The 27,983-nt window shown below is 36.8% G+C and overlaps 1 protein-coding gene across 1 annotated transcript in view; it reads left to right on the forward strand.

Moving 5' to 3' along the window:
• Window positions 1-27,983, forward strand: part of MAST4 (microtubule associated serine/threonine kinase family member 4) — a 552,565-nt gene that overhangs the window by 307,397 nt on the left and 217,185 nt on the right. The window contains 1 exon segment of the mRNA XM_054688294.1: window positions 7,701-7,736. Within this exon segment, the coding sequence (XP_054544269.1) occupies window positions 7,701-7,736 (36 nt within the window).

The raw sequence follows: 27,983 nt of genomic DNA on the forward strand, positions 1-27,983 counted from the left end.
CAAATGGAAGTCCAGCGTCATTTTGAATGTTAGAAACTCAAAAACAAAACGAAGAAAAAAATTGAGTGTTGGATCTGAATTAGCATTTAAAGTGGCATGTTTATATAAAAAGAGAATGGTGTAATATATCCTGAGAGTAAAGAGAGGATTTCAGACTGTGAAAGAATGTCAATTGCATTTATATATTCATCGAATAGCCAGTGTGGTATTTGGTATGTATTTGCAGCATCCCTTATCATGCTGCCTTCATCTTCAGTGAAGTGGGGAGGAAAGACACGGAGTTAGCAACAATGTAGAATTGATCTTCTTACCTTTGAAAATTATAGGATGACCTTAGTTTTGCTCCAGGGGAAGAGGGTGAGGTTACCTGGGGAGGTTTGTCAAAATGCGTGTTCATTTCCAAACACACTTGGGAGTACATTTCAGAGAGAGAGAGAGAGGAAAGAGAGAGACAGACAGACACTCACTGTGTGTGTGTGTGTGTGTGTGTGTGTTTGGGCTGGGGAAGCCAGAACCTTGTGAACTTTTAGCCAGTCCTCCAGATGAATTTATAATGCCACTCACACTTGAGAACTGCTGTTCTTAGGACAGTGTCAGTGTTTTGGATGCCCCAGGGCATGAGGGGTAAGTGCTCTATTTTATATTTGCTAGAATAATATTTTAGTAATTCTGAATTAATCAGGAATTTGGGAAGAGTTTCTCAGTGAGGAGTTTTCAGGCAGCCTTGTACTAAGACACAGGGTACCTGTTTTTTCTCAATTTAGCCATCTTCACAGGTCTGCTTTTCAATAGGCATTTCAGAGCATGGATTCAAGAGCTGCTCTGCCTGGGCCCCAGTCCTGTCTCTGCCATTAACCAGCTGTGTGATTTCAAAAAGCTATTTAACTTTTGTGTGTCTTAGTTTCCTCACCTATAAAATGAGGATGCTATTCTGACCTGGAGTAAAGGTTTGAGGATTAAACTAGTTCACATTTCTGAAGTATTTGTAACAGCCTGGCATGCAGTTCATATGTTTAAATACATGCAACATACTGGGATTTAAGACACCCCCTTCCATTGCTACTGATTTGTGTCCTATGCAGTTAGACAAGGCTGATGTACCCTTTGAGCCAAGTTATTTAAGTGGCATTTTTAAGGACCTGTGTTGTGGATCAGCACTTCTAACAATGGAGAGGTGTCAGAGGGACTCTGGGTGCTCCATGCTAGCTCTTCCTGAAAAATTGTCTGTTTAGACACGCTCTATGTACTCTAGTTTTTCTCAGCATGGCATATAGGCCACTTCTCAAAATTATGTTTTGGAGCAGATGGAAATTGGGGAGGGTGGAGTGTGGTATTATAGATACCCGTATGAAATTTTTAATCGTAGGATCTCAGAGCTCGAAGAAACCTTCCCAGAAATCTGGTTAAAAATACCTTTGATAAGTGAGAAACTAACAACTCAGAGAGGACTGGAGATTTGCTTGTGCTCAGGTAGTTCTTTGATGGTGACAGTCCACTATGTGGTCCCAGTAAAGGGAAGACTCCACAGACTCTGCTTGACTTCACCATGCCTGAGTGTGTTGGAAAGCACAACCTCGTGTTGTCCTTAAAAACTAGCACAACTGCAGTCATGTACCAGCACTACCAAGATGCTAAGTTAACTCAGGCTAATAAAGAAACTACTGATAGCTACACTGGTGGGGTGTGGCAGTCCCAGCTGCAACCTCTGGCAATCCCAAAATGTCTCCATTATCCGATGAGATATGTGAGTGGAGCAGTTGAATTCTGCATTGTTCTCTTTGCATTGTTGTGCTCTAGCAAGTTGGGCCCCCTGACTCTTGGAGGGGACCATTGAGAGGTGGGGGTCAGCTGGAAGGTTTCACTGGAAGGTTTCACATGTGACTTGGAACTTTTCCTGGGTACCTGTACCATATCCTCTGCCATCTGATTCCTGAAACACCTTCTCTTCTACTCTTTGTGCCAGCAACTGTCAAACCTAAGAAGCTGGAAAAAAAAATTTTTTGGAGTTTTCTTTGCCTTTTTTATTTGCAAGAAGGACCTCGACCTCTGAGAATTCTGGCAGGTTGTTTCTTGACAGGTAAGCACTGATATGCCCGTGGATGCTCCCGACGCTGCTCTTCCTTCTGACTTTGCCTTCTGACTCTGCCCGACCACATGTGTAACCCACATTAACTTTGCTTTAGAACATGAGGATATTCTATGTAGATATTTCTGTAAGCACAGTAGAGAGGAAAACATTTTAAGTATATTTATGAATTTTATTTGCATGTGGACACAGGAGATATGGATTTGACCTAGCACAGAAGGGAAAATTTTGATTTTTTTTTAAAGAAAATTCTAATAATAATAAATTCAAGTCACTATATTATATTGAGGGACATATTTCAAGGCCAGTATTATAGAAATACAAAGTAATCTTTCAAGAAATGTTTGTATATTTTGTAGATGCTTAGAAAATACTAATTTTACTAGAAAATTAGAAAATACTAATTTTACAGTGCAGGAAAAATCATTTCTAACTCTTGGTGTGTTGAGCTTGATGGGATGCCACTGTGGCGACATGAACACCGAGAGCTGGGCCCTTCCTCACTGCTGATTTTCTGGTGCGGTCTTTTGTTGTTCTTGTTGGTGGTGGTATGTGCTTTTACTCTGGAAGGTCAGCTTTGAAGTAGAGGTTATTTATGGATTTATTTTCATTTTTTAAAAACTGGAGGAGGGCATTTGCTTGGAGATGGTTGCATTATTTGACATCCTCATGTAGCTGCTGTGGAACAAATGGAAATGTTTACCACAGGGACAGTGGGGACCTTCTCTATGGGCTGGCAGCAGGACAAAAGGACAGCGAGAGCTTCCTGCTCCTTCTGCCAGCTTCCCTTGACCTCTCTGCTGAGGCACTAGACAGTGTTTGCTCTGCATGGACACATGAATGAATTCACCAGGGGTTTTGTGTTTCAGGGTATAAAGCATAGTGTTTAGTATCTTAGCAAATCAAGAATCAATTATCTGGGAGAATAAGCAGAAGGTTTTTTATGTCTAGGATAAATTAGTTTAAACGCTGACACAAGTCCTTATGGATTAAAGATGCACTTGGAAGCAGTGGAGTATATTTTAAAAATGCACTTGACATCATATACTGAAATGAAATTATTAATAGTTCAGTACATGGGTTTCATGTCTTAGGGGAACAACAGGGACTATTTTAGGGGAACAACAAGGTATTACCAATTTGTATGTAAATGCAGTTGATCTGATAGCATCATAAGGAAAAATATTGTCATGAAACATCTGGTTGGAAGCATGTTACTTACATATCGTCTTTGAGGATTCTGGACATGTAAGCTTTATTTCAACATTTTCTCTGGAAGATTTTGGTTGAATACATCTATATGGTCACAGTAGTAGTGGTGATGGTAATCACTATCTTGGGAGATATTTAAAAAGAGAATTAAAGCAAAGATAGTTCAAGCTGGTACTTCTTCAAACTCTATCCTTTCCCTACACAATATACACCTTTTATCTACTATTTAACATCACCTAGGCTGTATTATGCTAAGTTTACCCAGGTATTGTGAATTCTGTTTGTTTTAGCCACAGCACAATTTAAAACTATAAAACAATCTAAAATGACAGCTTCTCGTGAAATTTCATATACCATGAACCACTTTCACCTGTTTCTAAGAGCAGTATGACCCTAACTGGTCTTGTAGTTAAGGTTTTTTCCAGTAGCTAACAATGTGCAACCCCTCTGTTTAAAACAACCCCCCTGTTTAAAACAACCCCCCTTTTAAAGCATATTTATTGAGATATGTAATTGACATACAATAAATTACACTTGATTTAAGATGCACAATTTCATAATTTTTGACGTGTATATATCTGCGAAAGCACCCTTACAATCAAGGTAGTGAAATGTCCTTGTCAGCCCAAAGTTTCCTCTAGGTTAACGCTTCTTCCACCTCCACGGCACCCATCAGGCAAAAAATACTTTATATTCCTAAAAATTAGTTTGCATGTTCTACAGTTTTAAATGAGTGCAACGATACTATTTATACCATTTTTATTAGTCTGGTTTTTCAGCATAATTATTTTGTGATTTATCATTAAAGCATATGTTAATAGTTTGTTTCTTTTTTCTTTTTTCATTTTATATGTTTTTTACATCATTTTTCATTTTTGCACAATGTATGCGTTTTCATCTTGGTTATAGTCCCCATATAATTCTCACCCCCCTTGTTTTGATTCTAAGCCTATTTAATAGATACACCAGTTTGATTATCCATTCACTTGTTTAATAGTTGTTTGGGTTGTTTAATAGTTTCTGGCCACTATAAATAAAGCCATTATAAATCATCTGTAAATTTTCTCCCAGCTTGTAGCATGCATTTTCTGTCTCTTTATAACATTTATTGAAGTTTTTAATTTTGAGCAAGTCTAATTATCAATTTGTTCTTTATACGGTTATGCTTTGCTGTTGTGTTTAAATATGCTTTGTATAATCCAGGGTCACAAGATTCATTGTTTTATATTTTACATTTAGATCTGTGATTGATTTTGAGTTAATTTCATATATGGGCTCACGTATTGATTAAAGTTCATATTTTTGCTTATGGTTAAATAATTGTTTTTTGTTGAAAGACTATCTTTTTTTCCACTGAATTACTTTGTTGAAAATCAGTTGTCTCTGTGTGTATTTGCAGACTTTCTATTTTGTTCCATTAACCTATTCTGTCTTTATGTTAGTACCAAACTGCCTGGATTACTGTAGTTTTGTAAGTCTGGTTATCAGATAATGTTAGTCCTTCAACTTTGTTTATTCTTTTCAAAGTTTTTTATAGATTCTTCTAGATTCTTCAATTTTGAAATCAGTTTATCAGTTTCTACCAAGAAATCCTGTTGAGATTTTGTTTAACTGGAGTTTTATCAAATCTACAGGTCAATTTAAGGAGATATGAAGAATTTTTCAGTGGTTATAATGAAATTATTGTCTTAGAAATGGATTAAGGAGAATAAGGTGTGAGTTGTGCAATGTGCAGAGACTGGGGTAAAATTGTCTCCCAAGAGGTATGATGAAGGAGAGGTGGCCTTGCCTCGAAGGCAGAGTCAGGGAATGAATGACCATAGATGAACATATACTTTGTCAGAAAAATTCTCTCAAACGCCCCACCCCCCAAATGGTTGCATGGGTGGTTCTGGGAGCAGTAATTTCAAGCTTAAGTCAGAGGGAATTAGACCACTTCTTCTGGGAAAGAACTGCAAAGGCCAGTGGCTCAAGCTCACCATAATCAGGGAGTAGAGGAGGGACAACATGAACAGAAAAGGACCACTTCTAACACCTCATGGTGTTCATGTGTAATGAAGAGAGAAGAGAGCACAAGGCCTGGAAAGGATGTGATGCAGGGAGCAATTGCACAGGGTGGCCTCATGCTTTAATAATTGCTAGTTGCTGCAGTGATATAGTTCTCTGAAACAGTGAGTGTCATTTGTACATTTGAGTTGATTGTTGGTCTAGATGCCGAACTAGGGATGATTTTCTTCGTAAGAGAATATTTGAGAATCTCTAGAGATACTTTTATTGTCACAACTACTGGTTGGGGTGTGTTTTGTTCTGTATCATGGATACAAGCCAGGGATACTACTAACCATCCTAGAGTATACAGGACAACAGTTCATCCACCAACAAAGTCAGGAGTGCTGAAGTTGAAGAATCTTGTTCTAGAAAGGGAGGACTGGAAAAGAGGATGGAATGAGGGCAAGACTCATTTGTTGCTCTGAAACTATATATGCATTGTCTGGAGAACATAAACTCTTTGTGTAGTAACTATGGGAAATTACACTGGATGTTCAGGAATCTGGGGTTCTATGGAAATCTTTGGGCTTGTTTCCAGAAGATGCCTAAAAATGTTATCAAATAAGGCTAGTTTGACAATATAATGTCTTGGCTCACATAAATGCATGAAAAGTGAAACATTTGAATTCATTAACTTAGGAAGAAAATGATTGTTTGGACATGGAATTGCCCATATCTGAGTTTACCAATCAGAATACTTTTGATTGCAAGTGATAGTGTTACTAACTGAGAGCAGCTGAAAAATTAAGAAAAATTTACCAGGTCATATAATTAACAAATCCAGGCTTTAATGCAGGTGTTGTTCCAGAAACACAGTGTTGACAATAAGAACCTAGTTTCTCCTCTGCCCTACTGCAGGCTCCCTTTCTCACTTGTAAATGGCTGCCAAAATTTCCAGGGTTACTTTATTCTCATTCAGTCTCATGAGGAGAGTGTTTTTCTTCTCCTGCTATTATGGATTTCTCTTTCAAATTCATGTGTCCATATATGAATATGGTAATATTTATAGCATTCCTCTCAGTTTATTTCTGTGGTGTCCAGTATGGTAGCCATATTGGCTACAAAACTCTTAAAATGTGGCTATATTACATCAAAATTGTAATATGAAAAAGGAATGTGAAATGTGTCATTAATGTAGTTTATATGCTGAATTGGTATTATTTTAAGATATATTAGGTTAGATAAAAATATATTTTTTTTTTTTTTACATTTTTTTACAATTTATTTATTTATTTATACAAGCACTGGGTACAGTCAGAAGTGCGGGAGGGTGAGAGAATTCACCAGAGCCAGAGCGAGGAGCAGAGCAGGCAGAAGGACCGAAGCACACTGCTGAGGGGAGCAGCGGGCGGCAGGAGAGGTCTGCGCACCATGTGGGACCCTCCTCTGGTGGCCGGGGAGCAGCCAGGGATCGAACCGGTGCTGCAGAGGCGCGGGCAGCTTCGCAACCCAGCGCTCAACCGCTGCGCCACCGGGGAGGCCCTAGATAAAAATATATTATTAAAATACTTGTATCTCTTTCTTTAAAAATTCTGTAATGTGACTTCTAGAAAATTTAAACTGATTGTAATGCTCCATATTGTATTGTAATATTTCCATATTAAATTTCCATATTGTATTTCTGGTGGACAAATTAGGCTCAGATCATTCAGGAGCTCCTGGAAGTGGAGTGGGATCAGTTCCACCCAACCTCCATAGGTTTATGGTGGCTGATATACTTATCAGGAGAGAAATGATAAGGATATTGGGCAAGCAATCAAAATTGAACATTGCAGTGACTGGCCATAAGCAAAGAAGGGAATATTTACTTATTTGCTAATATTTTTTGAATTTTTGGAACTCCTGTTATTCTACTACCACTAATAAAAGTGAATAACTTTTTCTTAAGTGATTTTTGAATATTAAAAAATTAATATGATGCTATTAACTAGTGAAATGGCATAAAAATATCCTAAGATTAAGTGAATAAACCCCAATCCTTCCAATCCTTATCTCCACTCACACCCCTTGGTAGCCATTGTGAGGTTGATCCATATCCCTCCATTCCTTGCACATGGAAATGGATTTACATACCTTGTTTCATTGCATTTGTTATTGCTGTTTTAAGAGTGAACACTCATTCTTCGATTTGCTTTTCTTCTCAATCTTCTAAGTCAGCATGTAAGATTTATCTCATTCATTTAAATAATTATATTCAAATTTATATTACAGATAATTTTTTAAACCATTTACCCAATTATAGACATTCATGTGATTTCCAGTCCCCCCTCCTCCTCTACCCCACAATGAGCAATGCTGCAATAAATATCTTTGTACCTATATCCTTACATGCTGGTCCTTTTTTTTCCTATAGGATAGATTCCCAGAAGTGGAATTGCTTGGTCAAACGGTATGTGTATTTTTAATTTTAATAGATATTGCTAGATTATTTCCCCCAAAGGAACAGTAAATCACCTTTGCACATCAGAGTGCCCATTTCCTACATTCTCACCACCATTGAATGCCACTGCTCTTTTTAATTCTTGCCAGTCTTATTAACTATGAGCATTACTTTAATTTGCATTTCCTCCACTGCCATTGATGTTAAGTATGTTTTCATGTTTATTGTCCATTTGAATTTCTTTTTCCATTTCATATTCACTTTCACTTCTCGTTTTTCTTTTTGGTTGTGGTTTTCACATTTTCTGGGAGCTGTTATGTTTTAGATATGTTAATCCTTCCTTAATATGTATGCAAATGTATCTTTACAGTTTTTCTCTCTGTTTATGATGTCTTTTGCCAAATGAAGATTTTTAGTTATTATTTAATTAAATGTGTTTGTCTTTTTCTCTATTGTTTATGCGTTATGTGTCTTATTCAAGATGGTGTTTGTCCAGCCAAGGTCATGCAAATACTTTGTGAAATTTTCTCTCCATTTTTTTGAAACACTAAAATCTTACTCTAATTTTAGGTTTTGTGCATGATGTGAAGTAGGAGTCTATCATCCCTATTATCTATTTCTAAATAGATAACCAGTTACTTAAGTTCCAGTTTTATTACAGGAACTTTTATTTTTTATGCTATTGAAGTATTACCCATCTCATTTACAAGGATGCCATCTCTATCTACATCTTATTTCTGGACCATGTTCTGATCCCCATGTCTATTTCTGTGCCATCAGCACACTGTGGTCAATGCAGTGGCTTTCTGGTGGGTTGTAGTGTCTGGTAAGTGCTTTTCTGGCCTTCCATATTTTCCATGGTTGTTTTTAGCCATCTGTTATTTTCACATTGTTTGGGTATAATTAAATTTTAAAACATAAATTTGGGAAATGTTACCTTGTTTTGAATATGAAATTTCATGGAGCTCTGGTAAATAGAGAAAAAGGTGTAGTATTTCTTAGTGTGGGAATCTCTACTTGATGTTACTAATTGTAAAATTTCCTTAGTAAACTGAGAAAGGGTTATTTTTTTCAATGAATTTTAATTCTTTAGATGTGATTTTACTTTGTCTTTGTGATAATTCTACAATTATTCCAAATGCAAAATAGGGATACAGACATGGCATACTTCATTCAGTTCAAAAATTAAAGTTAAAGTTATTAAGATTTTCAATGGCTTATTTGTTTATATATCAAACTAAAAAGTGTATACATGTCTGTGGAGTGGTTGAAGGTTATGTAAATAAAATTTACAAACTACGACTACAACTGAAGTACATAATAAGCCAGGTATTTTGGCATTTTTCCTGATTTAGTTCTTCTAAACCTTAAACATTGTCAAAAATTATATGGACTTGGAAATTGTCACTCTTGAAACTTTGGGTTAAGTCCAATGTTTTTATGTATTTTTGACAAGTTTTTGACTTTAAATTTAATATGATATTAACTTAATTATATTTACCAGTATTCTTAATTGCTTTTTGGACACTTGAATTGTTGTTAAAGTAATAAATACCTTTGTGTTTTTCTAAAAGCATTTGAAATATTGGAGCTAAACACTAATGCTGCTTAGGATTAAAAATAGTAACATTGTCTCACAAATGAACACAGATACAAATGAACTTCAGACCTGTATTTTGCTTATAAAAATAAAGGTACAGTGCCATGTAGATTATACCCATGTTTACTTGGTTAATTAGAAAAAAACAGTGTGCTATATAGCCAAGAATGAAATAGTAAAATAATTATTACATTGTGATTATTATTTAATAACATACTTTTAAAATTGATATACTCCTATAGTTTTGACATGTCTATAAATATTAAAGATGATAATTTAGAAAATGGAGGAAATTAATTGATTTTTTAATGAATTAATATTTTATTGAAATAACATTGGTTTACAACACTGGATATGATTCAGAGTTATAGATTCACACCTCTTCAGATGTATTTTACCATACTGCACCCCACAGGGGATATTAAATTTTTATATGAAGAACAAAAAAAGACTTAGTAAAGTCAGAGTTACATTTAAGCCTTCTATTTGATTTAAAGCCATTTGTAAATGAAGTATAAATACAGTTTTTATGCTCTCTTCTAAAGAAGGTAATGCATAGTTACCTCCTGCTTCCACCCAGTACTTGTACCCAGAGAAGATGTAGTTGGCCTGGAGTGAAGACCCTCCTGTGCCTGGGCACCTAGTGGAAATTATAAATCAGCTGTAGTCTCGACCTCAGTACTTGTCTTTTCAGCTGTCAGGTCTTCATACCATTGAGCTGTGTGCTACATTTATTCAGATAAAGCCACTGGGTCAGTAGTCCACGACCCTTATTCTCTGTGTCTTAAAGAGGAATAGCTGCCTCTTCGGAGAAACCTACTGTGGGCTGGTGACATGTCCCATTTAACTGCCAGGTTAAGTGATGTCAAAAAACTACCTTTTCAAATGACATATTGAATTTAACCACTAGGTATTAATTCTCATGAATTTTTTGTAAATCTAAATATTTAAGTATCAGTCTTCATGAGTTTTCTGTTGTCCTTTCTAATATTCAAATTCTAGTAAATGAAATAAATATTTGCAAAAATGAAGTATGTAAAAGTCATAGGTCCCTTCTTGCATTGAATTTGTTAAAGGCCAGCCTGCTGTCTCTTAGAAAGGGGTTAGTTTGAAGTGTATGAATAGAGAATTTCAAAAGCAAACCTGTCAAATTGATAGTATTTTAAATATAATTGCAGGTGTATAAAGCGTTTCTCTTTAATGCCATTTTGAACGTTTTGTAAGAATGAGTAGAATATTCACAGGACAGAGGGTGCCTCAGTTCTGCAATTTAGAGCGGCACATGTTGCCCAGCCTTCAATTCATCTAACTAGGTCTCCACAACATCTGTTAAGGCCCCTTCATTTTCATCTTCTTAGACACCCAGCCTTGGAGCATAAGTTCACATTTGTAGGGACACTGTGACTGAACAAATATTTTCTTTAACATGGTGCTTTCGGAAGGGTCCTTTTATCTCCAGGATGGCTAGGTTCCTTGGATGTCTGAACAATGACGAATCTGAACGAGCTATTTCTACACCAGAACCCTGGGAGCTTAACGCACTTTGAAGTGGATTGCGCCCCATTGCGGGGCCACGATAAAAAGTGGGGTTTTTCATAGTCCTTGCATTGATGTTTGCAAAGCCAGATGGCTTTGTGAAATGAGCCCAAAAGCAGTACAACTGATTAAAAGAAATGCCAGGTAGTTGAAGGCTTTCGTACCCAATGCAAGCCTGGCAGAAAGAATTGTTCTCTTGGGTTACGTTAATACTAGGGCAATCTCAGTCTGCCATCTTTAGGGGTCAGCCAATGACAATTGTGACAGATGTTTGCAGCAGGATCCTTGTATATAAAGGCTGAAAAGGAAAAAAAAAATCTCTAGCCAGCCATCGAGAGAACTGACTTTGGAAATAAATGAGCTGGAGGGTAAAAGAAGTGCTTGGAGGGTTGTGAGTACTTTGCGAGGTTGTGGCTCACACACTTCAACTTATTCTCACTTTCTTGGTTCCTTTTTTATGGTGGTGCTAGATCTGAATTCTCCTGAAAACCCAGAGGTGTGCCTTAGCTTCACACCTCAGGGCAACTTTCTTCTCTACAGGGTATAAATGACTTTATCGAGGATGCTGTAACTCTTGCATTTTGGTTGCCAGTGAAGAAATCATTCTGCCTGTGTTTGTATCCCTGAGCACTGAACCTTAACCTAAGAACACAGTCATATATTTCAAGTTGGTTAGGAAGAGGAAACGATGAAACTTGGTCTTGTCGGTAGAAGGATTCAGAAATGTAGCAAATTGTTCCCTGGTTTCATAACCTACCATTTGATTATTGGGAAGTGGAGTTTGGAGCAGGAGGAAGAAAAGCTTATCTTCAGATGGGTTTTAAAAACCTGTCATAAAAGATGTAGCCGGTCCTGCATTAAGTTGCCTTCCCATCATCAAGAAACACTTTAATCCAGCAGTGTGGGCATTATGATAGTTTATGGACCCTACCATCTTGCTAGTCCATTTTCTCCCTATTGCCATCTCTAACAGAGTATCAGATCTGGAGCTGATTTGCTTGTGGAGTAGTGGCCTGGAAGGACCAGGCACCTGTGTCCTGTTGAAATAGCTAATTTCAGAAGAGTTGGTACAGTTTGACCCCCCCTTGAACTCCTATAGATCCTTTCAAAGACAGAAGTAATTCAAGCCTGGAGGCATTTCTAAGGATGTATTTGGAGAATAAATTTATATGTATATCCCTATCAGTGTGATCTATTTTTTTGAGGAATGAGGATTATAGTATTTTAATAATTCCAGATGTTAACATTTTTTTTTCTACAACTGTTAGCAATGTTTGTTTAGGTTCAGGGAAGCCTTTACTTTTTATGTGTAGGAAATCACCCTGAGGAACACATTTTAACATATTCCCATGGTCAACAATGCGATGCTATATTCATTTAGAGAATAGATTAGATTTTCTTTGTTTTGCTAACTTGGGGCTTTATAAGATTTCCCCCAAAACTAGCACTGCAGCCATTCTTAGCCAAGTTGTGATTTGTGGAGTGACTTATTGATTAGTGAGGATTTCGTGGAGTCCCACAGGACATGTCATTAGTGTAACCTCCTACAAACCATCCTGCTGGAATGCAAGCCTCTGAGGGTCGGGGAGTTTTCTTGCCTGCTGGATCCTCCATGCCTAATGCCATGTCTGTCATGTATCAGGGGTTCTATAAATATTTTTTTTAAATTTTTTTGAATTAAGGCATGTTTTATTTATTTATTTGTTTGTTTGTTTTATACAAGCACTGGGTACAGTCAGAAGCACGGGAGGGTGAGAGAATTCACCAGAGCCAGAGTGGGGAGCAGAGCAGGCAGAAGGACCGAAGTACACTGCTGAGGGGAGCAGCGGGCGGCAGGGGAGGTCTGCGCGCCATGTGGGACCCTCCTCCGGTGGCCGGGGAGCAGCCGGGGATCAAACCGGCGCCGCAGAGGCCGCGGGCAGCTTTGCAACCCAGCGCTCTACAGCTATAAATTTTTATGGAATATTTTTGCTTGCGTTTTAAAGTCACGTCTCCCTTATTGCTTAACTCTTGCTTGGATTAGCACATTGGTTAATTGATGGAACACTTAGTTTTTTAATGTCTACTTTAGGTTGTAGAGACATTAAACTTTTGATAAGTTGATGTGCACAAGACTTCATAATGGATGTCAGGTCCTCCACTTAATGTATTTGAATCCTGTGCAGTTTATTTGGGAGTATGTATGAAATAAATAAGAGTTACAAATTCATTATTGATTATTGTTTTAATGTTGTTCCAGTCCTCTGTAAAGGAGTGTACTTTGATTTTAATATTATCCTGAATTCTAAGTTATCTGTTTTGTTTTTTGGTCTTGGAACATTTTAAATCACAGGTGAGGTAGGCGTCCATTTACTGATCTGAATTGAGGACTGCCAGTAATAGATACCTATTCAAAGTATATTTTCCATTGACCTGGCTTGATTTCCCCATGTCACAGCTTTATTAAGGTGAAGAGACAGGTAACATAAGCAAAAACAGATATTGATTGATAGAAATAAAATTAAACTATTTTCAGTTATTACTCCTATGGCTTGAATACATTTATCCCATCATTATTCTTTTGCTAAATGAGAAAAAGGGAAAAATAGCAACAATGGGACAGAGACATAGAGCATCATTGGTTTAGGTGGGTTGTCTTTGTAGTAAAAGTATAAAGACATGTGTGAGAATAATAAGTACCAATATCATGTTAGTGGTTACCTCTGGGGACAGATGAGGAAACTGAGATCAGAGAGGGCTGCTGGGGCTTCAGCAGTGTTTATGTTTGATTTATCAACCTGAGTAGTTGATCTTTTTGGTAGGAGATCATTTTTCCCTTCTTAGATATTTTTATTTAAAAAAAAGACAGAGTGGATATGGATAGATGTAAGCTTCCCTCCAGTTCATTTTTATCATTAAAAGGTTTAACTTTTTTACTAGCCTTTTCAACCCCTGCCTTTTCCATTGTCTTCCAGACAGCTCCTGTGACAAAATGATCAGAAGGAAAGGAAGGAGGGGAGTTACGGAAGCAGAGAAACACATTTAAGAGACATAAACAAATTGAATACATTTAGATATTTGAGCTGCTTGTGTAATCAGAAGTGAGTGATTACAGTCCTTCCCAGTGCATACTCATTTACTCCTTTTCCCCCCACTAGTTCTACAGAGCCCTTTTGGCAGTAACATATCAGTACAGTTACATCACATGTGCAGGCTTTGAAACAGGTACCTAGTTTAGCAGCATCTGACTTCTCATTATCTTAGTCATAGGAGAGGATGATCCTTGTTAGAAAGGAAGGTGCTGTGGCTCCCCCAGCACACTCCCCTGGCTGTCATTGAATATTCATGCAGCCAACCCTGAACCTGCGTGGCCAGAGCCTCAAATACGTAAATGATTGTGGCTGAAAATTATGGATCTTGAGAAGTAACCTGAGACACACACACAGGATGTAGACACTTGAGAGAAAGGAAGCATTGTGTTGCCCCAGGAGGTGGGAGATCATGCTGCAGTCATTCTCTGTATGAGTTGGCTAGAGCTGCCCCAACAGATACCACAAACTGCACGACTTCAACAGCAGAACCATCTCCCAGTTCTAGAGGCTAGAAGTGCAAGTGCAAGGTATTGGCTGGGTTGGTTCTGTATGAGTTTGATGAACAGGAATCTGATACAGGTCTCTCTCTCAGCTTCTGGGGGAGGGCTGGCAATCTCTGACATTCCTTGGCTCTACAAGCATCACCTTGATCTCTGCCTTCATCTTTACATGGTATGTCCCCTGTGTGCATAGCTCTTTCTAGGTCCAAATTTCCTTCTTTCATGAGAACAGAGTCATGTTGGATTAGAGCCAACCCTAATGACTTCATCTGAACTTGATCATCTGCAAAAACCCCATTTTTCCAATAAGGTCACATTCACAGGGACTGAAGGTTAGGAACCCTTCATATTTTGGAGAACAAAGTTTAACCCATACTTTTCCTCCCTCTCATCCCACTGTTCAGTTCTCCAGCTGGAGTTTATTGAGGTGTGTAGAATGGCCCCTCTTTTTTCTCACTAATTCCTCTGAATGAGCTCCACAGCACTGCCAAGAGCATGAAAAGACTATGGGAAAATGCAAGAAGATGAGTTACTTGTTAGGGAGCGAGCAATTCAAAGATGCTTTGCTAGAGCACAAAGTCAAGAAAAAAGATGAGTTGTTCCCGCTACTGTTTCTTTTTCCTTCCATCCAGGCTCTTCTGCACACCTCATTAGAGCAAAAACTAATCGATTGAAATTCAATCAATTTCACTTTAGATGATGGCTAATGAATACTATTTCTACTACATTACCTGTGAAATAGGCCTTTGTGGATAAACCAGGAGCCCCCCCCCCACCAGTCCACCCCCACTATTTGTAATGTAGTTTTTCCCCAAGACTTTGGTCTGATGTCCTAAACTTAAAGATGCTCCCTCAGAGCACAGTCTAGCATGTTGCTGAGACGAACTGGAGAAGTGGAGTTGACCAGGACTGTGGGTTATGCAGCATCTCCCTCCCACTTCAGGGTGCTTGGGAAGGATGCAAAAGGAAGCTCTGAGCAAGTGTACTCTTCCATGCTAGAAGGTTGTCTCCCCACTCGGTGGTATTTTCTCTGGTGAGCAAGCCTAGACCTTCAGATGTCTCCAGGTTTTTCCTGAGACTGGGTTTATGCCCTAAACTAAAACTAGCTGATATGTTGGCACAGATATCTAGCTGTATACACAGTATCCATGACTCCCTTCTGTTTTACTGTTAAAACTCATTTTTCTCAAAAAAAAAAAAAAAAAAAAAAAAACCTCATTTTTCTCCAGGTAGTAATATGCTCAACTAAAAGCTGATGGGGGAATATTGCTGCTTTGGTTCTACTTCCGCCTTCTGGGTGGACTGCATTTGTGCTGGCTAAAGTTCAGCAGCCGTTTTTGGTCCATGAGGTGAACATGAAAATAGACTTTCTTGTTAAGGATGACAGAACTAAAAGGTAGATGGAGCTTTCTGCTGAGTTGGAAGTCATCCCACCTACCCTGCTCTCCTGCTTCTGAACTTACTTTAAGAAAGTAGTGAGTGAGGAACTCTCTGGTGGCACAGGTAGTTGAGTGCAGTGCTGTGAAGCTGTCCTCAGCCTCTGCGGTGCTGGTTCGATCCCTGCTGGCTGCAGAGCAACCCACATGGCGTGGCAGACCTGTCCTGTCTCTCCTGCTGCTCCCCTCAGCAGTGTATTTCAGTCTGTCTATTCTGTTCCCTGCTCTGTCTCTGGTGAATCCTCTCACCCTCCCACCCATGTGGCCTGTACCCTGGTTCTTGTATAAGTAAATAAATCTTAACAAAAAGAAAGTAGTGAACTACTTTATTTAAGCCACATATTTGGGTTACCAGTTTCATGTAGCTACACCTAATCCTAACTGACACAGAGAACCTCTCCACGGAAACCCAAGTCCTTTAGAGTATACAGTACAGCAGAAAGGAAAAATTGGTCTGAGGAGAATGAAGAGAATTCATTCCTAAGACCTCAAGGAACTATGCTGTGCTCCATGACACTTTTCCAGCTGTGAGCTGAAAGACAATACTCTGAAATTGTCTGTGTTAAGTGCTCTCTTATTTATTCCAAACTCTGCTTCCTCATACCATAGACAGTCATTACAGTTTTCTGCCAGCTAACATTTAGTTTCAGTGTCACCACTCTCTTGGCAGTAAAACATTGTTTTGAGTACTTCATTGCTTTTTGCAATTGTTTCTCCAAGTTGAATAGAACACAGAAAAGAACATGCTACTGTCAGGGGTGAGAAGTGTAGTTCTCACAAAGTTAATGCAGCTGACATGAGAGGGAAATTATTTAGTTTCCCAAAAGGACTAATATTTAGCTTCAATCAGACATTCATTGTACTTCAACCAGTAGTATGCACCATTGCTGATGAATGACAAGGACAGAATTAAAGGATGTGGGCAGAGCAGAGGTGTACTGATGAGTTGCATATGAGGAATTATTAGGAAGCTGGAAGTTTTCTGTCTCTCAAGGAATATAAAATTCCCTGATAATTTATTTAACTTGTTGATGTATTCTCAGGAATGTATAAAGTAGGAAGGTAGAGAATTGCTCTCATATGTGGGTCCACTGTCATTTTGGCAACTGATTGCCTGATAGAATGTAGTAAATTGGGAGGAAACATGGGCCAGTGTGCCTGCTTTAGGTCTGTGCAGTGTGGACCTGTGAGGAAGGAGCAGCAGAGATTTATGAAATTGTTGTGGCAGAACTAAGGTTATATACTTGGTTTTGTGGAAGAGATACACTCCACACGGCTATGTAGGATAAATAAAGGTTATCCCAAAGCTTTCTTTATCCAGCTTGAATTATTCATGTTTCTCTGCATCTCTGAATTCACAGCAAGCCCCTAGAGATGAACATTTTCATGGAGGCCCAGATTTAGGAGAAACATGGCTTCTTAGAACTTATTTTATCTATAACAAGCAAAGGTATTTTTAAGTGTCTCATTTAAAGTCACAATGATGTGAGAACCTAAAAAGTATGTAATGCTTACGGAACTTTTAAGGCAGTTAATGCTACTCATTTACATGTAAAGAATAAAAAAGTCATAGTTTCTCCCTTAATGTGCTTTTTCCTTATTTTTATAGGGTTTCAAATATTTACCAGGGCATTTAATGATTCACCCACTAACCTTAGTTCCGATGCCCTGTTTTTCCCCCAAGCTATTGATTCCATCAGTTGTGTGTTTGCTTTTCCTGGCACTTATCTGAATCCTAATTCTTTGCAGTGAGGGGAATTTGTACACTGGTTTTAAGTAAATGTCATCTTTCCTTCATCTGTAAGGTGGGGGGCAGTGGTAAGTTTGGTAAAAGGGACCCAGCAAACTATGATTCAAACCATTTTCTTAATATATATGCCTAAATTTATAGTTGTCACTTGTTGATAAACAGGATGACATTACATTGGATTTCATTTACTGATTTCTACTTGTTAATAGCAGCAATCTAGAAAACTTAGAAATTATTTGTTTATCCATACTATCCCTGACCTCCCTTGCCAAAAATATTTAGACTATATGAAGGTATTGTCATTGCTAAGAAGGCATATATGAAGATACTTTTAAGAAAAAAAGGGGGCACAGCATCCAATTTCTCAAATGCAGAACTGTCAAAAAGTTTCCCACTGAAATTCCAACCAGTACAGGAATACTGACCCCTGGTAATCCTGTCAGATGATATCGCTAGTTTCCAAAGCACTGGGTAGGAGTCCTGAGGCACCTTAGAGATTAGGGAAACACTGTGAAAAGAGTTTAGTATTCAGCATTCTCTCTTCAGGGATAATGGGGGGTAGATGTGTCTTCAAATAGTAACGTATGGTGAAAATATAACATTGACTTCCCACAATTTACTATCCTTTCTGAATTGCCATGCACACAATCTTCATCAGTGAGGGCTTTTCTTAGGTACCTCTGTTTGTTAGACTTGAATTTCTGTTATTTGATAGGTTTCTGGAGATAAGTACATAAGTCTTCATCAGAAAAAGCTCTGTCACCTTTCCTGAGAAAGATGCTAAAACCTCGTGAGTTTTAGAAGTTTGGCCTCTTCACTTGGAATTCTTGGGCATGGAGAGGGTGGTTGAATCCTAGAAATACATGTCTTCTCTTAAGCTATAATTTGGTTATTCAAATAATTTCAAAACATGCCTTTCCCATAGAAGACTTCCATTTTGCTCTTTTACTAGTTGGGGAGAATGATTTCAGAAGTGGAGGTGACTAAGAGAGTTTTCAGCCACCAACAGTTTGTGTATTTCAAGAAATAACATGGTATGTTATCTTATGAAAATAAAGAGGGAAAATGGATGGGAAAAAAAGAGAAGAAACAAATTTGTGTTGAAATTGTGTTTGCACTTAGAATTAAATGCTCTACATGGCTGGTTCTTATTTAAGACTAGAAATGGCGAGACCTTGATGTGGAAGCTGCGGTGTAAACTGAATAGGTGACAAAAGTTTGTTCCATTCTGGTGCTGATAATTAGCCATGTGTGGATCATGGGTTGATAATTAGTTCTGTTCCTCAGAGCATGTCTGCAATCTTTGATATCTATTTAAGCTATGTAAATAATTTGCATAGTTATTATGATTTTTCTATTAATCTTTGCTAGAGTGAAATTTGATATTTTCTTTATGATAAACCATGAAATTTAGTAATTAAATCTTTTTATTTATTCAAAGTCAAAGTCTGTACTTGATTAAAACAAATTTCAACAAAGTATTGCATTGCAGGTTTTGAAATACTATTTAGTGCTTCTTTTGTGATCAGTGACTGTAACTCTTCATAATTATTTCTAATCTGATAGTTATATTCTTTAAGTTTCGTCTAAAGAATCATGTTTTGAAACTCATTTACTGAAAGTCAGATCTCTTTAAATCTTTAAAGTATGGTGTGAGTAACCTATTGCATATCTTAAGTTTATTTGCAGGTATTACCACATTTAACCATTCACAGATTATGTCCATATCTCTTATAAGTTAAGGGCTTGCATTTCTGATAACTGTGTTTGTGTACATTGTACTTTTGTGCCCCTTTTCTGTAGAACAATTTTGAAGAAAAATATTTCAGTTAAGATGTTGTATTTTTGTAATTTGACCCCTTAAAAGTAAAGTCATAGGATTTGGAATTGTTTGTACATGTATATGAGTGAAATTTTCATACCAAATCTACTTATAGTTCTTCCTAATTCTTCCACTCATCTAGCCAGTTATTTTCAATATTTTGGTCTTCCTTATTTTGTGGTTGCATGTGATTATCTTTTTTCCATTTATTAAGTAGTTCACCTGATATAAACTGTTCTCTTTTTTGCATTTTTTATTGTGGGCAGGTTAGAACAACTCTTTCTTCTATGCTACATTTTTGTACAAGATTCATAAATTAGCTAAGGAACAAGTGCATCAGTACTTTACTTAGTTTTGTGGGCTGTTTTATATAAAATGATAAACATTTTTTATAAAAGTAGGAAATATTTTATAAACTTTTCTTATTTTCTAAGTATTTATGTGTTCTTATCCTGGGATCTCTGGGTAGCTATCTAGAATCCGTGAACTCCTGAAATTGTATATGTAAACAAGTGTATGTGTGTGTGTGTGTGTGTGCACATTTTCGTAGCTTTCATCTGATTCTCAAAGGTTTCCTTGACTACCAAATGTTAACAGGGCTAATTTTTTTTGCCCTCAAGTTACCTTTTCTCTCTACCTAACTTTCATCATTTTGTGGCGTAAGGTGCTTTACCTCACATTTTTATGACAAAGGGCAGGCAACATGTGGAGATTGCTGGCTAACTGAGTCTTCCCAAACCCATGTACTTAAGTCCTTACTTTTGGAGGCATTTCTCTTCTTTAAGAGGATTTTTTTTCATGCCTACGATGTTGACTCGAATCTATTTTAATGTTACCTATTTATGTTCAAATGAAAAAGGTACAAACTTCTTAGGTTGACTGGTTTTACCCCAACAGCTAATACAAATTTGACAAAACTGAAAAGCAAAAGCATAATGTTTGAAATAACAATGTCAACATAATTCTACACACTAAGGGGGATACTTGCTGAAATGAGGTCGTGTCTTGCTGTATGCACTGATCTTGACTGCCACTGCACAGGTGGTTTCATTTGTTTGTTGAGTTGGCATATTTGCCACATGCCATGTGAAGCTAGGTTCTCCTCTTACTTTTCTAATAAAAAGTTTTCAGAAATGGTTCCGTAGTGCTCCTTAATATCATTTGTCCCTTACTTTTTTGTGTGTATTTAAGGCTTTTGATTTTTTCTTGTTAACTTGGGGCATTTGGAATAATAATAATAATACGTGGCCAACTTGATCATGAACACAAATGAGTCTATGGCACCAGAATCATAACACCTGAAATTAAAGGGTAGTTATTATACAGTGCATATTTTTTAAGATTATTGAGGAAATGTCAACAAAATCATTTTAAGTGTATTCAGTGTTCACAGTTCCCTCAGAACCATTTTTAGACCCCAATTAGAGAAATGTTGGCTTAGAATATAGGAATGGTCAAAATAGGTCTAAATAGCTTTTATTGCATTAGCTGTATATGACTGGATTTTAAGTATGTTGACTTAGTGTTTAAATTTGAAATGGGAAAGTCTGTACTTAATTATCTATGTCATCTTGGTCTTTACTGAAATAATCATTTGTAACTTAGCTTTTCCTTTTTGGTATTGGCTTTGCTTGTCTCTCATCCTAAATTCAGTCTTATTTATAACAGTCTCAACCTACTACAGGTGACTAACCTGACAGCAAAGGAAGGCTCCAAAGAGCAGATGGGGAAAACTGTAGGCAAACATGTGTTATGAGTGGAAGGTAGTGGGTGTGTGTTCCATACGTGGAAGGGTAATGTCCTTTACATGGTGATTCCATGCTTTCACTGAAGTCATTTCCCAAAATACCTGTATTTGAAGGCAATAACTACTGTATTCATTAAGATGAATAAGCTTCTTCACAGGAGGTAAGGCTGTCTTCCAGTTCATTCTGCCACTTTGTAACTATGTGACTTTGCTTCTATAAAAAATGGGAATGATGGAAATAGGACCATTATAAGGGTTCAGTGAAATGGTGCATCAAAAATGCTTTTCAGAGTGGCTGGCATTTGCTAGGCACCAATAAATGTTTGCTGATTCCTAATAATATTACTAGTACTGTAAGAGCAATTTTGAAAGTATCTGATTTTTTATTCATTTTTCATATAGAGCAGACAAATAAAGGTATGAGAAGAGGCTTCCCCATTTCTCAACTTAGTCATTAGAATTTTATACTATGTCAAGTGATGTTTTTAGCATAGAAGTTAATGCATGATTATTATTACTAGCTCTTCCCAGGTGCCTGTGGAGGCCAATTATATTGTAACCTTGCCACCTCCTGGCTACCCACTGAATCTGCCCTTTTGCCCTTTCCAATGTGGTTATCTCTCAACTCCTTTAAATTCTACGAGCGATCTTTCCAGTTATGTCCTTTTTTCCCCTCTGTCCTGGGGGACCCCAAGAAAAGCTTTGCCAGTATTGATGCAGCTGCAGCTACATTTGCTACCATATTCAAGCTTTATGCTTCTTAGTAGCCACATGTTTCTCCATCGGCATTTTCCTTTCAGTCCCTAATTCTCAACTAGGTAAGGTTATGTCCACTAACCTGATGTGAAAACCAAGGCCCAGCAAGGTGTTTTTAACTTCTCGTCTTTCAGCAAATAATTGATCAAAAGAGGATTCAAACTCAGGTTTTCATCACTTCTTTGACTTCTCCCTTTATTATTATTATGTTATTCTCATTTTAAAAGTGTTATAGGGCAGCCCCGATATTGAACGGGTTCCTGGCTGTGGGTCCTCACCCACGTGCTTACAAGGGACTTATTAATACTCCACTACAGGCATACACAAAAGGTTAATAAAAGGTTTATTTACAAAGGAAAGGGAAATGAGGAAATGTACAATGTAGGGAGAAAATAGGGAAATAAAGTCTTTAATGTGTCCTACCCGATCTGCCAACCTGGAAACCCAAAGGCACTCTCAGAGGTGGCCGGACGCTGCGAGCTGGCGGAGAGTCAAAATAGGGGACTCCTCCAAAGCCCACGTGTCTGGCTTTATACCAACCTGGCTGCTTAACCCCATCCTCAGGTCCCAGCCACCTTCCCTTTGGTGGTGATGGGATTTGGAGTTCTCAGTGTCTTTGGCTTTGGCCTGGGGTGGGGGTGGAGTCCACAAAGCCTGTATGGAATTAGCTTTAGGACATCCTTTTCCCCCTAACAAAAGGAAGAAAGTGTAATTTGGGGCTCATATGTTTGGGATGAATGGTGTCTATGAAATATAATTATAACAGCTTGAATTTACTCCTGGTCTTAAAACTTAATAGCTATATGATCTTAGGTAGTTCCTTAACATCTCTTGCCCTCAGTTTCATTATTTTTATGATAGACATTGTCAAAATGGCCCCTATGTCAAGCGTTATTATAAAGGTTAAATGATACCGTATTTATAGAAGCAACTTGAATAGTACCTGGCAATGGGTAGTTGTTTTTTTTGTTTTTGTTTTTTGTGGGACCCTTGACGGTGGCCAGGGATCGAACTGGCGCTGCAGAGGCTGTGGGCAGCCTCGCAACCCAGTGCTCAACCACTGCGCCACTGTGTTAAATACAATAAAATGGGTTAATAATGAAAGTCAGTGAAACAGGGCCTCCCCCATGGCGCAGTGGCTGAGCGCTGGATTGCAAAGCTGCCCGTGGCCTCTGCGGCGCCGGTTCGATCCCCAGCTGTTCCCCGGCCACCGGAGGAGGGTCCCACATGGTGCGCAGACCTCTCCTGCCGCCCGCTGCTCCCCTCAGCAGTGTACTTTGGTCCTTCTGCCTGCTCTGCTTCCCGCTCTGGCTCTGGTGAATTCTCTCACCCTCCTGGGCTTCTGACTATACCCAGTGCATCTATAAACAACAACAACAACCAAAAAAAAAAAAAAACCAAATCAAACAAACAAATAAATAAATAAAACATGCCTCTATTAAAAAAAAAAAAAGTCAGTGAAACAACTTTTTAAAATTTCTTTTCCAAGTAAAGACTGTCTTTTAATCTTTATCTCAGCGCTCCTATTCTGTCAATCTTTGCTTTCAAAAAGTCAAAAAACTGGTGTTTGCCCCATGGTCTTATGTTCTTAATCTTCAATAGTAACTTCTTGCTACCCAGAATGACTCTCATTCATTTCTCACTCAGTCCCTTTTCCCAGGGTCTCTTCCTAATCCACAGAATTAAGTGTTTGGCATAAAGTGAAATACATGAAAAATACATAATTTTATATCTCTTCAATAAATTCTCTCTCTTGATTTCTTTCCCTTTAATCATTCTGCAAATGAGAAATTACAGTACAAGAGCCCATGTCTTTCTATGGGAGCTGCCCCTCACCCCCCCCCCCCCCAACACACACACAAAGCAGAAATGTTGCTTTAAATCACCTACTGTAATTAATTATTCCACCAGTATTTGAACACCCACTGTGTGTCAGGCCCTGTTCATTTCAGTGTGAAGGCATTTTGGAGGTATAACTAATAGGAGACACACTTCATTCACTTTCTAAGTTCCATAAATGCTTATTTGAATTAAAATAACAAATATTTCCTGTTAGAAGGGATTAGGAGAACTTCAGCCAACTTTCACACATACCACTTCAGTATTATACTACTAGTCTTGTCATACTTGTATCCTTATACCTGTGTTGCTACCTAGTGGACATTAAATAAATGTGTCTACCCCAATTGGATTTTTAATTTATTTTGGTACATAGTAAGATATAATTTTCTTCCCATTTTGCTAACCAGTTACTCCCTTCTCCCATGACTGAATAATGTTGTCCCCACTGATTTGTTGTTCCTCATTATATTTAATATCTGTCCTTTATGCTCTCTTTCATTTCCATGATCTATATTTTTTAACAAAAGTGACGTAACATTGCATTATAACATTATGAGTTTCAGATGTGCAGTGTTATAAATCAACATGTATATACACTATGTTAAGTTCACTTCTAAAAGTCCACTTTTATCCTTTTCCATAAAATTGACCTTTTTTACCTGATTGATCTACTCCCTTCCCCCTCCCCTTTTGATAACCACTCATTTGATCTTAGATTCTAAAATTTTATTTTTGTTTATTCAGTCCATTTGTTTTATTTCTGTATGTACCACTGATGAGTGAACTATCATGTTTTTCTTTCTGTCTGACATATGGCACTAAGCATAATACTCTCAAGGTCTATGGATATTGTTGCAAATATAAAACTTTGTCTTTTTTATAACTGAGTAATATTCAATCATACATACACAAACTTTGTGATCTATATTTCTTTAAACTCATAGAATACCATTTTAAACAGCTATATATTTTCATACTTGTTCTTTGTTTCAAGTTGTTAGGTAGTAGAGAACTCTTTTATTTTCATCTGTTGGTTTTCTCCTGCATAAATGTTTGCATCACATTTGAAGTTCAACCTCTATGTCACATTTCCCTAAGTAGAATATTAAAAGTACATTTTTCATTTAAAAGAAAATGTCTTCTTAACAGTACCTTTCTCCTTCCGGGAGCATTTAGTATGTTCAGTTTAATGGCACTGGTGTAAGTTTCCCTCTCCAAAATGTTTATTTTTCCTTATCAATTATACACTTTTCTCATTAAGATATCTTTGAATGTTTGATTTTTTTAATGTAAATAGGGTGTTTTATAGATCACAATTTCTTTTTATTACTGGAAGCAAAACTGTTAACTTTTATACTATTCTTATTTAACATCAGCAAGGTTATTTAACTCTTACTAATAACTCCATTAGCTTTTCAGTTGATTCTGTTTCATTTTCCAGATATAAACCTATATAATATACCAATAACAATTTGATGTCCACTATTTTTATATCTTTTTTTGGGGGGGGGTAAATTGTAATTTTTTTATTGGAAAACAAATATACAACTTGGAATGGATTTGAGGCAAATTGTGCCATAAGCAGATTTTCTTTAAGTGGCTAAAACAAAGTTTAAAAAGCAAGTAACAATAAAAGAAAATGTTTCTGGTACAGGACCAGCAGTACAAAAAAATAGTGTACGAGTACTTGGATAATACACCCGTTTTGCAATAGTGCAACTTTTAAGAACATATCTTTTTAACTATCATATTTTACTGTACCCTGTTCCTATATAATCATGGTATTATCCTTAATTGTAGGTCCTTTTTATCCCTGGAATGCTTCTAATACCTTAAGATAAATGCTAGTATAAAATATAAAAAATACCAAAATTAGAAGGACCATAAAACTAAACTTTTTTTTAAAAAAAGTTGCACAGTAATTTTGTCCCTTGTGACTTGCTCGTATTTAATTGGGGGTTTCTTGCCATCCTGGAGGAGAAAATGGCTTCAAGAATGAATTGTGCGTATTTAATAGACCTGTGCCCTTTAATTAGAATAACACTGTCTTGGTTGATTCTACAATGAGAATGCAAATTCAATGTCCTGTCATGAGTTAAAAGAGGATTTGGGCAAATTCCAATCATCCTATCAGGTGAATAGCATAGACCCTGAACTCTAGGAACAGGGTCAAGTAGGAGGTATGCTAAATCCTATAAAACCCTAACAGACCTTTAATTAATCTCTTACTCAGTCCCTTTTACCCAGTCCCCCTCCCTCTCCTCACATATATATTAAAAATATGTTATTTCTATGTCTCTTCAATGAATTCCCTCCTTTGTGTTCTTTCTCTCTAATCATTCTGCAAATGACAAATTACAATAAACTTTCACTAATTGGAGGTGGTAGACAAGAGCCCATGCCTCTCATTGAATTAACTTGATTAATTCTCGACCTAGAGGAGGAAGAATAACCCTCTCTTGTAGATGAAATCACTTAGCACATGTATTCCTATTAAGCATGTATTTTCAAGGAGAGTAAATATATTTTTCCAAGGGTATAAAAGTTGGTTCTTGAGAGGTTAAAAACTATAAAATATTACAATGGTTTGTGGCCCTTCAAAAGCCTACAGTATATAAAGAAACACACAAAGTATCTGTATTTTTAAAATGTCACAGGCAGGTAGGGAAACACTGACTTGGAGCCTCTTTAACTTTCTATATACAACACCTGAATTCCAAAAATAATAGATATACACTAAGATACAGGAGCATATGAAGAAAATGCAAAAGGAAAAAAAAAGAATTTGTAGTCAAAATTTTGCTCTAGCGATTGAAGTTACAATGTAGGACCTTTAAAAAAAAAACATGACTAATACGTTGAAAAAAAAAAAAGATGAGAAATTGGAAATTTCCACTAAAAACTAAAATTTGTAGAAAATTTAGCAAACAGAAAATTGTATAAATATATTTTTATAAATATAAATATTCCTGAAATTAAGAACTCTATGTATACATTTCAGAACAATTAGACACAGCAGAAGACAGAATTAATAACATGAAAGATGGGTTAATAGAAAATTAACAGAATCAGAGAGAATTAACAGAATTAACAGAATCAGAATTAACAGAATCAGAATCAGAGAGAAGAAATAATACATGTATGCATTCCAACTAGCTAATAATTAGAGAAAAACCACTGTTTTCCATATCCCTGCTAACAAACAAGTATTTTAAAACTGTATATTTTTCTAATTTAAATATAAAGATGTCTTTTTATTTTAATTTGCATTTCACTCAATATCAACATTTTAGCATCTTTTGATTTTATTTTGCTACTTAGTTGCTCTTTTCCATTATCTATTCATATATTTCCAGTTATGTCTCTGGGGTCATTAGTGCTTTTCTTATCATTTTATACAATTTTTTGCAAATGAGAAAAAACCTTTTATTATTTCCATTACAAGCATATATTCTAGATCAATATTATAAAGCATTTGTGATTAACATACTATTTTGTACAAAAATCTGAATTTGTATAATGAGAATTATAATACATGGCTGACTATGTAGATTATAAAAATTAGCTTTCACAACATGATTCAAAATTAAATTTATAAGAATACAGTCACTATTTTCTATACTGCACTAGTATATTCATTTGTGTGTCTGTATCTTGTAATTACCCTGGTAATTTAGCTTGTTGTAGATACCATAGGCTCTCAGTTAAGTTTCTTCATGATTTTCTTCTTAGTCTTAGATTGGTTATTTCCACATTATGCATTAAAATTAATATACCCATTACCCTGTTTGAAAATAAGCATTTATTTAGGTTGAATTAACTAGCAAGTTGTTTACAGGCAGTATGAAGTATCACACTGTTGATTCTCTATGAAAGTGAGCCTGAGAGTATGTCGTTCATAGTCATTTAAATTTGTCACAAAAAATTCCATTGATTTCTCTCATGATAAAATAACTGTGATAGATAACATACCTCTAATGTTTCATTAAGGGTAATTATGTCATGAAAGATAATCTTACCTAAGGATTACTTATTTTGATTTTGGAGGCTGACCATCCTAATTTTACCGCTTTATCACTCCACTTAACCTTGGACTAGGTAAAAAACACTTCTAGGTCTTAATTTCATTACCAATGAAATGAGATTCATGATAATATCTACCTCATAGAATTAAATGTGATAATGCATGATGAGTG

The sequence above is a fragment of the Talpa occidentalis genome, unplaced genomic scaffold (genome assembly GCF_014898055.3).
Source record: "Talpa occidentalis isolate TD23 unplaced genomic scaffold, MPIMG_talOcc4v2.1 talOcc4.6, whole genome shotgun sequence".
Lineage (NCBI taxonomy): Eukaryota > Metazoa > Chordata > Mammalia > Eulipotyphla > Talpidae > Talpa > Talpa occidentalis.